Genomic DNA, 15,803 nt, shown 5'->3' on the forward strand with positions numbered 1-15,803 from the left:
ATGTTGTTTATTTGCTGCTTGCATTAAATATGCCGTTACAAAGTCATTCACTCTATATTGTATAAACACTTTATCTGCTTAGCACTAAGATTAGTTTGCTAACTCAATTGTTTACCTGATTGGATCACTAACTCAGTTGTTTACCTGACTGGATTGCTGGCTCAGCTTTTTATCTGGCTGTTCTCTTTCCTTGCCAGACAAGCAGGCATCTTTTCACATATCCCAACACTTAAAATATACGTTCTACATATTACATCCTACAATCAACCAATGGTAAGAGTTCCAGGCCACCTTGCCTAGTGGCAACAGTACAGAAAGCATTACCCAGTGGTAAGAGCTAAAGCCGCCTTGCCTAGCACCTGTAGCTCAGGGCTCAGGGGTGGGGTTGAGAAACCCTAGGTCCATTGGGTTCAGACCTGTGTGAATATCAGGGTTGGAAGGGACCTCAGGAGGTCATCTAGTCCAACCCCCTGCTCAAAGCAGGACCAACCTCCAGTAGGGTGACCAAATAGCAAATGTGAAAAATTGGGGCAAGGGTGAGGGGTAATAGGAGCCTATATAAGAAAAAGACCCAAACATCAGGACTGTCCCTATAACATCAGGACATCTGGTTACCCTAACCCCCAGACAGATTTTTGCCCCAGATCCCTAAATGGCTCTCTCAAGGAATGAACTCACAACTGAAGTTTAACAGGCCAATGCTCAAACCACTGAACTATTCCTCACACCTTTGCATAGGTGTAAATAACTGCACCAAGTGCAAGACAAGAGAATGAGGCCCACATTGTTCAAATTGTAGTACTGTATTGACCTATCTATAGTTCCATGTTCAATTAGCTGTAAGCTTTCATATTGAAACACTAGGAGAAAAAAATTCATGTGGTTGAAAAATTTATGTGTCACTTTTGTCTGTCGAGCCACAGAAACTGACAAGAACAAAACGAAATAGCATCTTCTGGTGATAATGAGGTGGGGGTCTGGAAAAGTGTTGCATAACATGCAGAAAGATTCAATTACTTCAAGTTTTTAGCGAAGCTAGTTTGTCACCTCCCTTGTTAAGGATCTTTATTTGTGTTTATGTAGTCTGTTTTGTGGTGTTACAATTTAGCTGTTTGTACCAAGCCCCATGTGCCTCAGTAGCGGGGTGCATGCCACTTTACAAATAAAATAATGCAGTAAAAATGTTCTTGTATTTTTGAATATGAGCTTTCCTGGTGGGAAAGTTCTAGTTTTGCTCAAAAATACTGAAATATTTGAAAGGGCTTGAAGTTGCTCAGGTGCCATTTTAAATAAATTTCTTAGACCAATTTTTTACTCCAATATGCAGAGTTTATGGAGAGTTCAGGAGAAGCAGATTTTCTTTCCAAGTTCTTTTTCTTACCTGCACACAAATCTAGGCTTTCTGTGAGACTTAATTTGCTTACTACTTATGGGAAGGGAGTTATTTTAAATATAATGGTTAATTTGCACTTAATTATAAATCAAATACTTGATGCCATTTTTCTACAAATTGAAAACGTACAAGAATCAGTAGAACAAACTGAAAGTATCCGATTTACAGGGAACAAGTCTCTTTAGTGAATAGGATCATACATATTAAAATTGATCTACAGAGCTCTAGGACCCTATTCAATACAGCAATTCAAAATAATCTTGCTATGCATCAGAAGTTGTAAACACTGGACATTAAACTCAGGGCTTCCATCCTTCATATATTAGGTTTAAAAGAGGGCATAGAAAGGTGATCCTCTTTTGTTTTTCTTCCTGTTTTACTAGACAGGATTTTAAATGTGAAATTCAAAGCTTTGGTAAACATTGAAAAAGCTTTTTGCCTATGAACATTTAGAAATTCATTGAGGCAAATGAGATCAAAGTGGATTCTCCTCACTGTTTTTTTTTAAATTGAGCATCCTCATGATGCAATCTGAATACCCAAATGCTGTTGTTTCCTGACAGCTCATGGACTCATAATCTAGAAGAAAAACCACAGTTCATATTTCCTATTATGCTGTTGTCCTCCCTCCCCCTCATTGTTGGTCACCCTCACATTTCTCTATGTTTAAAATTAGATTGCAAGATCTTTGGATTACTTATTATTTGTGTTAGAATAGTGCCTGGAGGCTCCAGTCAGGATCGGGGTTCTAGTGTGCTAGGTACTCTGGAGATACATTAGTAAGAGACAGTCTTTTTCCTGAAGACTGTACAGTCTAATTTAAGGTCGCACAACAAATGGTGTAATGAAGAATTCGAAGGAATAGGGGAAGGGAGGGTGAGGGTAACTTTGATCTAAACACATGGTTGGATTCACCAGCAGTTAAAGGATATGGAGTCAGTTAAAAAAAACCTGTATAACAATAATTAATTAAATCAAAAGGTATAATCCCTGCTTGCTATCTATCCAGTCCCTATGATTAAGGCTAAGATTTAGTCACGGGTATTTTTGGTAAAAGTCATGGAATAGGTCATGGGCAATAAATAAAAATTAACGGTCCATGACTTTTACCAAAAATACCAATGACTAAATCTCTATTTCTGGGGCCCTGCTATTCTGGGGACTGCTGCCCCAGGCACCGTTCTCTGGACGGCCTCCGGGTGCCCCTGGGGCCACTGCTCCAGTCACCCTGGGACTGCTGCTGTTTGGGTAGTCCCCGGGACCAGCTGCAATGGCTGCTGCTTGCATGGTCCCTGGAGGCAATTTCCCAGGGCCACCAGAGTAGCGGCTGGTGTGGCTGTCTCTGGGGGGGCCCCCGGGACTGCTGCTCTGGCACTTCCCGGGAAGGCCCCCCAGGACTGTTGTTTGGGCGGTCCATGGGACCAGCTGCACCGACCACTGCTGGGGCGATCCCTGGAGCCAGCTTCCTGGGGCTTCCCAAGCAGCGGCTGATAGGACTGGCCCCAAGGACCACCAGAGCAGCTGGCCCTGGGTTGCTCCAGCAATGGCTGGTGCAGCTGGTCGTGGGGCGACCGAGCAGCTGACCCTTGGGCCAGCTGCTCCAGCTGCTGCAGAAGTCACAGAAAGTCACGGAATCCTTAAGTTCCTCAACCTCTGTGAAAGAATTGCAGCCTTAACTATGATGTATGTCTCTTGTCTTTCTGTGTTTCTGTAAACTACCTAGCCCACCTTCAGGCACTGTAATAAGGTGACTATGTTTAAAAATAGCAACTTCTTTCTCAATAGTGTATTTAGATACTTCACTGTGGACTTAAGTTTAAGAATTTGATTTTTACTCCTGCTATCCCTGCTGCAGAGTCAGCATACCTAAGAGTGACAGAACTGAATTCTGTTCTTCCTTTTGCATCAGATGCACCAGCCATTGCTGGAGCAACCCAGGGCCAGCTGCTCTGGTGGTCCTTGGGGCCAGTCCTATCAGCCGCTGCTTGGGAAGCCCCAGGAAGCTGTTTGTTAAATTCCAAAGCTAGTTGAAGACACTCATGTTACATAGGTGATTGAGGACATAATCTGAAGACAGTGGGGTCGTGTGGAGGTAATTGTTGAAGGCATAACTTAATTTAGCCCTGCAGGACCATTATTACAAGTAATAAAGCAATCTGCTTTGCAGTACAACTCTCATCTTGAGGACAATATGGCCCTGCTTCTGGTTGTTAGACTAGTATTTAATATTGCTCCAAATTTTTCCACCTCTTGTTTAGAAATGGGCACCTGTAGTTCCAAAGGGTCTCCTGAGGATGTAACGCTTCATATTACACTGTATGTTGTTCCATGATTAAAGGAGAATTTCTCATCACTTGTTGCTGGAATGGCTTTTTTTATGGTCCATAATGATTTTTTTTTTTTTAGTTTTCCTCCTTCTCCCTTGACGTTTGATCTTTTATCCACTCTATTGGAACCGCTTAAAATCTTTGGAAAAGCATAGGACCAATTTCAATAATGGTTTACACCATCATAAGGTCTCTGGTGGTAAAACTTCTTCACAGGGGGAGTGAGTTATGGCAATGCAAAGTGGCTACAGTCCATTTTCAGATGGTTGTGTTCTTATGGGAGTGGGGGGAGGGGGATTCACTGTGACCCACAAATGTGGGTGATGCTGTCTGAAAATTAACATGCTTTAACTGGGGGAGATTCTCTACCTCTGTGAGGAAGAATCTGCCTACAGTTTTCCAGGGCAAATCTGTGGTGCTTGCTACTTTTGTCAGCTCAGGGGTTTTCCAGGAATAGCACAAATAGCCTCTGACGTTAAAAGAAATGAAACTTTTTGATCCTGATAAAGATTTTTGTTTGAGTTGCACTTAATCACTAACTGCAATGGTTTCACATACTTTTTTGCTCCTACATAGCTTTATAAGTGGTTGTTATGGTGATGCATTTTGCACACAGTGTATTTCCATTCGCCTTCCGTTGCCACTTTTATCACATCCATCATATATTTAAATGTGACCGCTGGTGACCCACTATCTTGATTAGATTTGGAATTTGGTGATAACACATTTCACATTTTCTCACACATTTACTTTTTCCCACACAAAGATGCATAGTTCACAGCTTGGTTTTGCTTGTTATCTCTCTTACAGAGTTCACTTCCTAATTTCACCTCTCGGGCTTTTCATTTGCTGTTATAATTGCTGCTGCCTCATATATATCAGTTCCATAGAATTAAAATTTTGCTCATGTAACTTTCTAGCCTCATCATGTGTAATTCTCCCTCCCCACCACTGCTATTGTGTTATAAACAATGCCCTCCCAGAAAGCACATACACATCTTCAGCCATTCAGATGGCTTAACTGACTGAACATTAGCATCCTTCACCAAAAGAGGTGTCGTGTTGGGCAGTGTAATGTTTAGCAATCCTGTGACAGCAGTGAACAGGCTGAGAATCCCACTCTCAGGTTGCAATGTACCATCATTTTTCCCTACCTCTTTTTGTGGCTATGTGAGTTTCCACATCACTTATTGTTCAGTCAAATTAAAATGCATGAAGTGGTGTAATATCCGGCAGCCACCCTGAAGAGAACTGTTGCTGGATGGCAGAATGGTGCTACAGCATTTATTCAATTTTTATTTAGTAAAAGATTGCATATTGTGAACATACATCGTGGAATTACACAGACTGCTACAAACATTTGGGTTGCAATAATTAATCCCACACTCTATTGAAATGTATTAGTTGGAGTAAAAAATCAGATATACAAAAGCAAATAATTTCTTGTTCAGATCTCCTTGTTATTTCAGGATAATATGAACAATATCATTATATATTATACTTTAGAATATAATTATTATGATGGCAGCTCTGGTCGTGACTATAGCTGAGGTTGTGTTCCAATTTCCATTTAAAGCAGGAATACCAGCCTCCCGCTAAATAAATGAAATATTGTTATTTTTCACTAGATTAGAGTCAATTGCTCTCCATAGACTAAATTTTCATAATTATCTTCTTGATTCATTACTTAGGTTTTTTTATATATAAACTCTTTAAAAATGCACCTATTTTGAAATTTAGGCTTGGCTGTCAGGCCAAATGATCTAAAAAAATACAAAACATACTGTTCAGATTTGGCCTAGTAACTAAGGCTTGCTTACAACACAGGCACATTGCTTCTAATGAGTCAGAATTCCTTTTCAAGTTATTTCCAATATTTGTCATAACTATTTTGTATTTTGTGATACTGAATGCCGACAATTAACATACCCTGGAAATGAAGAGATTTTGACTCAACTGCACCCCTTTGGGTGAAGCTCTGGAACTGCAACAGAAGGAGAGAAACCAGTAACTACACCAAGCGTGGTGTGGGTGTATTCTTAGAAGAATTACTTAATCTACATATAATTTTTCACAATATATGAACACTATATTTACTTCAAGTGTCAACATTTTACTGTATTTATTGTATGTAACTATCTGTTCTGAAAATAAAATTTTACAAAACTTGAATATAAAGCAATTTTTATTTAATTTATGTATATTTGTAGGAAAGATTTGAATGAAAAGATGTGCTTGTGAGCCAAACCACCACAGTTATTATTGTTATTATAAAACAATTATATAGTGTTGTTAAGGTATAAGTTGCTCTACAGACCCTACACCAAGTATATGCTGCACACCAAAGATGACAGAGAAAAAAAATACAAACACAAATTTATTTTCACCTTCTCTCCCTGGTGTTATAGCCTTTGTTGATGGTTCCAGACTCTTGTTGTTGCACGTGAGAATTACTCAGTCTCTCTCAGTTCAGGATATTATAACCTGGTCAGACCTACTGAGCAATTAGTAGGGAGTTCTAAGCATGAGGGAAGAAGGCTCAGAGAAACGAATGGTAGACATCAACACAAGGGATATTAAGGAGAGCAGCAGTACATTTCGTGTCTTGACAATAGACAGTGAAGCAAAAGAACATGAAAGGTGAGATATATGAAAAGGTGAGGTTGTGCAGTCTTGCGGTGAGAACGTAGGCAGAGCCATGAAAAAGAATTAATCAGATAAATTGTCCAGCTAATGCCACCAAATTTACCAAATGAGTCACATATTATTCAACTGACTCTAGATGAAAAGTTTGAACTTGATGTAGAAGGCAAAAAGAAATGGGAATAGAAATTAACCATCCACTATTTGGAGCTACAGCCATCAATGATATATGTTCTCTATTGGGACATGTACAATACAGTAGATCTGTGAAGGCTTAAGTATCTTCCACAAAGTGATTTTTTTACATTTTTTCCTTAGCTTGATAATGGGTAATTCTAGGTTTAAAAAAAATCCCCACTACTCACCATGTGAAATATAACTGGCTGCACAGTCACACCACACATGCTAACCTCATCCCTTCCCAGCCATTGTTTCTATCTTTTTTACTTGCTCAGATTACAAAATTCTGTATGACTAATTTTATCCCAGGGACATTCTGGGAGGCCAGACTATGGCCTTCAAAACTGGGCAAAAGTATCATAGAAAAGGAAATTATTGGTACCTTGGAGACTAAAATAAATGACCTGGAGAAACAATACAACTGCTGTCTGAATAATATTCTAAATTAAATTATCTGTAGCGTTAACTAAAAGAGCTCTTGAAAAAACTGGACAACTCTGTGAAGAAAGAGAATAAACACTGGCTTTTGATTTGAACTGCCAATGCTGAATATAGTGCCCAGTGATACGTAATTATTTATGGAGACATTTTTACAGCACAGGAAAGAGATAAATCAGACCTTTCCCTCCACGATAAAGCCATTTTCAAAAGAGTGAGTTCAGTGGAAAAAAATTTAAGAGATACATTTACTGCTTGCTTTTTAGGAGTTCTATCAGTTGATCAATTGAACTAGAAAGTCATATTGCAGTGTAAGCCCAAAATTCCTCAACGAAGACCTGTAGAACCACCACATTCTATCACAGATTGTTGTTAATAAATAACCTATAAACAGTACACATACAGATCTAGAAACTTCAAATGTCTATATATTTTATTACATAAGCCACTATTCATTGACTTTGTGCTTTATTTTTCTCTCTCCACATTCTTTACAAATCATCTTGGACTATTGCTTCTTTTCCCTCTGCAGCAGGGGATTGAAACCTTTGTCTCCATTGTGATACAGCACAGTTACTACCAGTCTGCTAGGCTGGCACTGTGACCACTGGTAAGTATTTCACCTACTCAAAGAATCTATGTTATTTTGCTGGTACTGTGTTTAAGGCATATAAAATAAATAGATACACATAATTTATAATGCTTTTTGACTTGTCTCCATAAATTATCATTTTTAAAAAATACCGACAAAGCCATATGTTTTCCTCCCACCTAAACACTGTAGTGTGGAAGATGGTCTCTAAAAATGAACGAACCTAACAGCATGCAAGCTTGTCTCGAAGCATAATTATCTTTTGCTTAAAGAAACGGTTTCCACTTATAACAAATGACAGCAAATCAAGACAGCTGATGGCAGTTATACTCAGACAGATATCGTTGTAAGTTGCTGATTGTTTTTCTTCTATGTGCTGTATGTAATAGATCCTAAAGAGGTGATATGGGAGGAAACAAATGATTATCACAGATATGAACATCAAGCTTTTAATCTGGGCCCAGAATTCTTGATGTGACCAGACAGAACCTGGAAGCTTTTTCACCACCTTTAGAAAGATGAAGACTTGCAACCCCAAGAAGACACATGTGATGGCAGTTACAACGGCAATTATGATATAGTTCAGTGCTTTCACACTGGGCTTCTTGAGTTCTTGTTGGAATGTAAAACATGTGGTATTTCCATACTCCCCAGACTTTCCATACCGAGCAATGAATACAGGCAGCACAAACACAATGGCCACTATCCACACTGTAGCACTAGCAGCCACAGCGTGCAGCTTCCTGTAGAACTCCACCTTGTCCTTCCATTGAAAGAAAATGAGCCACCGGATAATGAGCGTGATTATGTAGAATAGAAGAGTGAGGTACATGTGGATGTGCATCATAGCACTCACTGCTTTACAAAAGGCAAATCCAAAAATCCACTTCTGATTGATATAATAATAAAGCCTAAATGGCACAGTCAGGAGAAACAGGCTGTGCAACACCACGAGGTTGACGATCGCCGCCGTGGTCACTGACAGAGTGTTCATTTTAACCAACAAAAATGACATTGCGATGGCTCCAATTGTACCTCCAATAAATACTACTGTATATATAGTAATCAGTGTGTAACGTGCAATGTCAGAATGAATGATACTGGGCTGAGATGTAGTCGCAGATTCATTCAGGAAGAGTGTAGTCTCTTCAAGCATGGTCCTGTAAATCTCTCTTTTGGACTCTATAAAAGAAGACATCAGTGTCATTAAAGATTAAAGTGAGATTTAAAACTAACTGAGTCTTCAGACCGGTTCTGGCTCCAGGGCATATACTGTATATAATCCTAGAAATGCTTGGATTATTTCATTTCTGATATCAGTTACTGCAAATGATTTTCCCCACTACTGAAATGTGCTCTGTTAGGAAAGGCAGTTCAGCATTCCTGCTAGTTAGGAAAGAATGGCTGCAAAAGCTGAATTTAAAGATGGAAAAAACTCAAGCATATACATAAGTTAGAGGGAGAAGCTGATCAAGTTATGGAAATGTTACTAGCCATGTACTTAAAAACAGTTACTACTAATTAATATTTCAAAACAAAGATAGGCAAAAAAGATCTGCTGCTTGGCCAAATTATTTGAGTACGATCCTTATGGGGAATGACAGCCGAGGAAGGAGTACTGCGGAAAGGGATCTGGGGATCATAGTGGACCACAAGCTAAATATGAGTCAACAGTGTAACACTGTTGCAAAAAAAGTGAACATCATTCTGGGATGTATTAGCAGGTGTGTTGTAATCAAGACATGAGAAGTAATTCTGCTCTATTCCACCCTGATTAGGCCTCAGCTGGAGTATTGTGACCAGTTCTGGGTGCCACATTTCAGGAAAGATGTGGACAAATTGGAGAAAGTCCAGAGAAGAGCAATAAAAACGATTAAAGGTCTAGAAAACATGACCTATGAGAGAAGATTGAAAAGGCTGGGTTTGCTTAGTCTGGAGAAGAGATGACTGAGAGGTGACATGACGACAGTTTTCAAGTACATAAAAGGTTGTTACAAGGAGGAGGGAGAAAAATTGTTCTTTTTAACCTCTGAGGATAGGACAAGAAGCAATGGGCTTAACTTGCAGCAAGGGAGGTTTAAATTGGACATTCAGAAAAACTTCTTAACTGTCAGGGAGTTAAGCACTGGAATAAATTGCCTAGGGAGGTTGTGGAATCTCCATCACTGGAAATGTTTAAAAGCTGGTTAGAAAAACACCTGTCAGGGATTTTCTAGATAATACTTAGTCCTGCCATGGGTGCAGAGGACTGGACTAGATGACCTCTTAAGGTCCCTTCCAGTTGTTTGATTCTATGATTCTAATCAGCCCTTTGTGTTAACAGCTCAAATCTTTATTATAGAGGATCTATTTGGTGATCATAAAGAAGACACAAGTCATTGTTAGAATCCTGCTATTTATTCATTAAAATTAAGTGTGCTGAGAGAGAAGCTGAGCCCTCATTAGGGGGTGGGGCTTCTCTGACTAGGACTCCTATAAAGGTAGCCAGCCAGTCAGGCAGCTGCAGGAGCACAGGACCAAAAGCAAAGTGAAAATTGTAGTTCTGCTGCATAGATGGGGACATCTTTGTCATCCTGGGGGACTATTAACACATGCAGCAGAAGACAGAGCCATGGCAGGACTCTGCAGCTCACTGGAAAGACGAGATCTTGACATGTTGGAAGGTGACATGTGGGATGGGCAGACCACAGGACCGCATGACCACATACTGTTGGAGCAAGCAGGTAGATTGGATCCAGTATTCCTTCGCATACCTGACAGTACCTGGATATGGTATGTGTGCCCTGAATTGTGTCTCAGTCTGGGTTCACCCCTGCCAGCTTCCTCCTGGGTCCTTGTGAGCGAAGCACTTTTATTTGAATTTGACTCATGGATCTTACAATGTAAAACCTGACCTGGTTTTGTTTTTACACCAAAGCAGTGTTAGATTTGCAGTGTGATAAGTAGATCCTCTATCTATTATATCACTGATCTTTTAGGTGATTTCCATTTTAAGTAATACACATTTTGATGGTCAAAAGACTATTTAACAGTTTCCTCATTCATGGAGAAGAGGAAATACCTTTGATATTTCTAATATCAGCTTTCAGTTGCAATGGGACATTAATAATGTGATATTTCTCAGTGACTTCATTTTTGAATAAAGATTTTAGCTATTAACACATTTTAGCATGCCAATCATTGTAGTATCTGAGCTCTCTTTATACAATGGCCACTATCTGAAAAGTCAACACTTACTTTAACTGTTACCTCAACATATCCAAAGGACCAATTATTTCACTATATTTAGTATCAGCAATAACTATGGGACCTTAGATAGTGTAGAGGAATTGCTGCTAAATACTGACTCTCTAATGGTTGACTCTGTATTTTAGAGGTTAAAATTATATTTGTAGCTCTAAATGAAGTTCTCTCAACATTTTTTTCCAGTAAATTATGAGAAAGTAAAATGTGTTGCAAAAGGGATTTTTCTCTAAGAAACTACAATTTACAACATATTTCAACTATTGCACTGGAAAGGAAAGAGTACATGTTCCTTCCTATTCTAACTGTTGCCACTTCTATAACATTGCATTTTAGCTTTAAAATGTTCATACCAGAAGGGATTAGCAATAGCTGTTTGTATGTCAATTTTTTAAGTTGTCGAACTGTAATTAGAAAACGTCACTATAATGTTGCATTATCAGACAGTCTCAAGTTGGAATGTGTATTTACAGTTTTAAAGTACTACTATACTAAAGGCAACTGCTGCAAATCTGGGTTGCTATGACAGACATATGATTATCTGCATCATTAACAGTAGTTCTGTGGTTGGGGTTGGATGACCCCTGGTGGTTGCTTCTCAAGTTCAAACAATGAAACCTTTTCAGAATTCACATAGAACAAAGTAGAAACACCACGTTTTGAATTTTTCACACATCTCTGCTACTGAGACAGTGAAAAAGTTACCTATGTCCCTCAGGGCATGCCAGTGCATTGTAATGCAAGTTTCTACAGCATTATAGAGAATCTACATGCCATCCTTGCAATGATTCTGCAGGAAGGCTCATCTTCATTGTGTGTAAAAAACATTCCGCAACAGTGATGTTAAAGCACACAAAATCAGCTTATCTGCCCACCACTGTTACAGCCATCCAGTTGAAACTTATTTATGTTGAGAATGACATAGCATAATATGCTTCACAGAGAAAATTGGTACCTTCTCAGAAGACACAGTTTCCTACTGGGCAGACACCTGAAGAGCCAGAAAACACTGACCAGAATTGCAAGTGCCAGGTCTTACGGACATAACTTTTAGCAGGAGACACATGGAATGAGAACATGAAGTCTTATGTATTGAAAGGTAAACACTTTATGACATTAGTGCAGGATCTTGGAATCTGTGTGCAGCCCAAGAGAGACTGTATCTGAGGGTCAAAGGGCAGACAAATAACTGCCACAGGCTGAGAAACAGCAGAGGAAACCACTCTGTGGCCACTAATGCAGCATCAGGGTTGGTTGCACTAGCTTCTGAGAAGATGACTCTCTCCCATGTGGTTTCCCCACTAAGATTATGTAGTTGCAGATCTGCTGGCTCAGTCCCACCTCCAAAAGACTCCTCCACACTATGGATTCGCTGCAGGATTGTGTTTCGTTGCTGCATAGGGTTGCTTCATTCTGGCCCTCACTTCTGTGTTGCAGAATTACACCAGCTTACTATGCCCATGAAAATGGAGGGGGATTGGATTGACCCTGAAACATATATGTTCAGGGCACTTCAAGGAGGGGCTTGTGTCATCTTCCTTTCCTGGTTCCTTCCCACTCAGGCTACATCATGGTCAGTGGTATTACGTGAGATCAGAAGCAAATCTCAAATCCTTCTCTACACTAAATGTCTTCTTGTTTGGCTAAACTTTTGGGAGACAGGGGTTTTGAAGAATAGTAGCACAAGGGCACACAACAACCTCATTGGGCATCATATAGAAGCCAAAGGCGCATCTGTTGATGTAGGGGGCTTTCAGAAAATCATCAAAACATCAATATTTTGTTTCAGCAGAAGAGGAAGCAGTTTATGCCAGGCAGAAGTCTAGAAACTAGAGTCTTTCAGAATAATGATTGACAAAAAGATTTGTGGTAAATTTGAGTATTGATGTTTCATAAATTCATAGATTACATTATTATATATTATTAATATGACACAGGCCATAGGACTTCCCTGAATTCATTCCTGTTTGAACTACAACATATGTTTTAGAAAAACATCCAATCTTGATTTAGAATTTCCCGTGATGGAGAATCCAATACAACCCTTGGTAAATTGTTCCAGTGGTTAATTACCCTCACCGTTAAAATTAGCAACTTATTTCTAGTCTGAGTTTGTCTAGTTTCAATTTCCAACCACTGGATCTTATTATACCTTTGTCTCTAGACTGAAGAGCCCATTATTATCAAATTTCTGTTCCCCATGTAGGTACTTATAGTCTGCGATCAAGTTGCCCCTTAACCTTCTCCTTGTTAGACTCAAGGAGCTCAATTTATTTAGCATATCACTATACAGCATGTTTTCGAACCCTTTAATCATTCTCGTGGCTCTCTGAACATTCTCCAATTTATCAGCATCCTTCTTGAAATATAACCACCAGAACTGGGCATAATATTTTAGTACCGGTTGCACCAGCACCAAATACAGAAGCAGTATAAGTAGGGCTGTCGATTAAACACAGTTAACTCATGCGATTAACTAAAAAAAAAAATCATGATTAATCACAGTTTTAATTACACAATTAAACAATAAAATATCAATTGAAATTTATTAAATATTTTTGGATATTTTTCAACATTTTCAAATATATCGATTTCAATACAACACAGAATACAAAGAGTACAGTGCTCATTTTATATTAGTTTTAATACAAATATTTGCACTGTAAAAATGATAAACAAAAGAAAGTATTTTTCAATTCATCTCATACAAGTACTGTAGTGCAATCTCTTTATTGTGTAATTGCAATTTACAAATGTAGATTTTTTTAAATTACATAACTGCACTCAAAAACAAAACAATGTAAAACTTTAGCGCCTACAAGTCCACTCAGTCCTACTTCTTTCACATTGTTTACATTTACAGGAGATAATGCTGCCCACTTCTTCTGGACAATGTCACCTGAAAGTGAGAACAGGTGTTTGTATGGCACTGTTCTAGCCGGCATTGCAAGGTATTTGCATGCCAGATATGGTACTTTCATGCTTCGGCCACCATTTCAGAGGACATACTTCCATACTGATGGCGCTTGTTAAAAAAATAATGCATTAATTAAATTTGAGATTGAACTCCCTGGGGAAGAATTGTATGTCTCCTGCTCTGTGTTTTACCAGCATTCTGCCATGTATTTCATGTTATAGCTGTCTCGTATGATGACCTAGCACAGGTTGTTCGATTTAAGAACACTTTCACTGTAGATTTGACAAAACGCAAAGAAGGTACCAATGTGAGATTTCTAAAGATGGCTACAGCACTTGACCCAAGGTTCAAGAATCCGAAGTGCCTTCCAAAATCTGAGAGGGACGAAGTGTGGAACATGCTTTCAGAAGTCTTAAAAAAGCAACACTCCAATGCAGAAACCGAACCTCAAAAAAGAAAATGAACATTCTGCTGGTAACATCTGACTTAGATGATGAAAATGAACATGAATTGGTCCACTCTACTTTAGAGCATTATGGAGCAGAACCCGTCATCAGCATGGAAGTATGTCCTCTGGAATGGTGGTTGAAGCATGAAGGGACATATGAATCTTTAGTTCATCTGGCACGTAAATATCTTGCAACGCTGGCTACAACAGTGCCATGTGAACACGTTCTCACTTTCAGGTGACATTGTAAAAAAGAAGCGGGCAGCATTATCTCCTGCAAATGTAAACAAACTTGTTTGTCTGAGCAAATGGCTGAACAAGAAGTAGGACTGAGGGGACTTGTAGGCTCTAAAGTTTTACATTGTTTTATTTTTGAATGCAAGTTTTTTCGTACATAATTCTACATTTGTAAGTTCAACTTTCGTGATAAAGAGATTGCATTACAGTACTTGTATTAGGTGAATTGAAAAATATTATTTCTTTTGTACACAGCACTGTACACTTTGTATTCTGTGTTATAATTGAAATTGGTATATTTGACAATGTAGAAAAGATCCAAAATATTTAAATAAATGGTATTGTATTATTGTTTAACAGTGCGATTAACTGCGATTTTTTTAATTGCTTGACAGCCCTAAATATAACTTTCCTATTCCAACTTGATATTCCTTTGATTATACATCCAAGGATCACATTAACCCTTTTGGTCAGATGATTGCAATGGGAGCTTATGTTCAGCTATAATTCACCATCACTGCTTCCCAGGATAGAGTCCCCCATCCCGTACGTATTTTTTTTTAATTCTTCTTCCCTAGATGTATGACTTTATATCGTACTATACACATAGTAATACACATATTGTGTGCTTGTGCTCAGATCCAGAACACTGGATCAGTGACTAGTTCTTTTCCTTATTTACCACTCCCCTAATCTTTGTGTCATTTGCAAACTTTATTATTAATTATTTTATATGTTCTCCCAGGTCATTGATAAAAATATTAAATAGCTTAGGACCAAGAACCAATCCCATTGGGACCTCCCTAGAAACACATGATGATTAATGATGATTCCCCATGTACAATTACATTTTGAGATGTATCAGTTAGCCAATTTTTAATCCATTTAATGTATGCCATGTTGATTATGTATTGTTCTAGTTTCTTAATAAAAATGTCATGTGGTACCAAGCCAGGTGCCTTACAGAAGTCTAAATTTATTACATCAACACTGTTACCTTAATCAAGAAAACTTGTAATCTCATTTTAAAAAAATCAAGTTTGACAAAATCTCTAAAATGTATTATCTGTGTTGACGAATGAATTAATCTCTCTCTCTCTCTCGCAAGTGTCTTTGCAAAATTTACCCTGTGATAAAGATCTGTATCAGGACTGTCAAGAGTTGCACTCCATAATCATGTAGATTTTCATGTAATCCAAAGGTTGGACTCCATGGAAGAGGCATATATATTCTTTGTACAGCTGCTAGGACCTGTTTTCCCTCTCAAAATCTCAATGAGAATGAAAATTTTCCTTTTGAGTTGAAGTTTTTAGTAGAAATTGTTTTGGTTTTCATGATAGCTGAAAACCCTAAACCAAATTTTACCAATTATCGACAACCAAAAA

The 15,803-nt window shown here is 38.5% G+C and overlaps 1 protein-coding gene across 1 annotated transcript; it reads right to left on the bottom strand.

Moving 5' to 3' along the window:
* Window positions 1-7,463: 7,463 nt before the first annotated feature.
* Window positions 7,464-8,738, bottom strand: GPR141 (G protein-coupled receptor 141). Its single transcript, XM_045006758.1, has one exon. It carries the CDS (start codon window positions 8,727-8,729, stop codon window positions 7,797-7,799), a length of 933 nt encoding a protein of 310 aa, XP_044862693.1. The 5' UTR covers window positions 8,730-8,738; the 3' UTR covers window positions 7,464-7,796.
* Window positions 8,739-15,803: the final 7,065 nt, after the last annotated feature.

This window comes from Mauremys mutica, chromosome 2, assembly GCF_020497125.1.
Source record: "Mauremys mutica isolate MM-2020 ecotype Southern chromosome 2, ASM2049712v1, whole genome shotgun sequence".
NCBI classification, from domain to species: Eukaryota; Metazoa; Chordata; order Testudines; family Geoemydidae; genus Mauremys; species Mauremys mutica.

Excerpts from the sequence above, each read along its gene's own strand:
- GPR141 (XM_045006758.1), bottom strand. The coding sequence starts at position 8,729 with ATGCTTGAAGAGACTACACTCTTCCTGAATGAATCTGCGACTACATCT.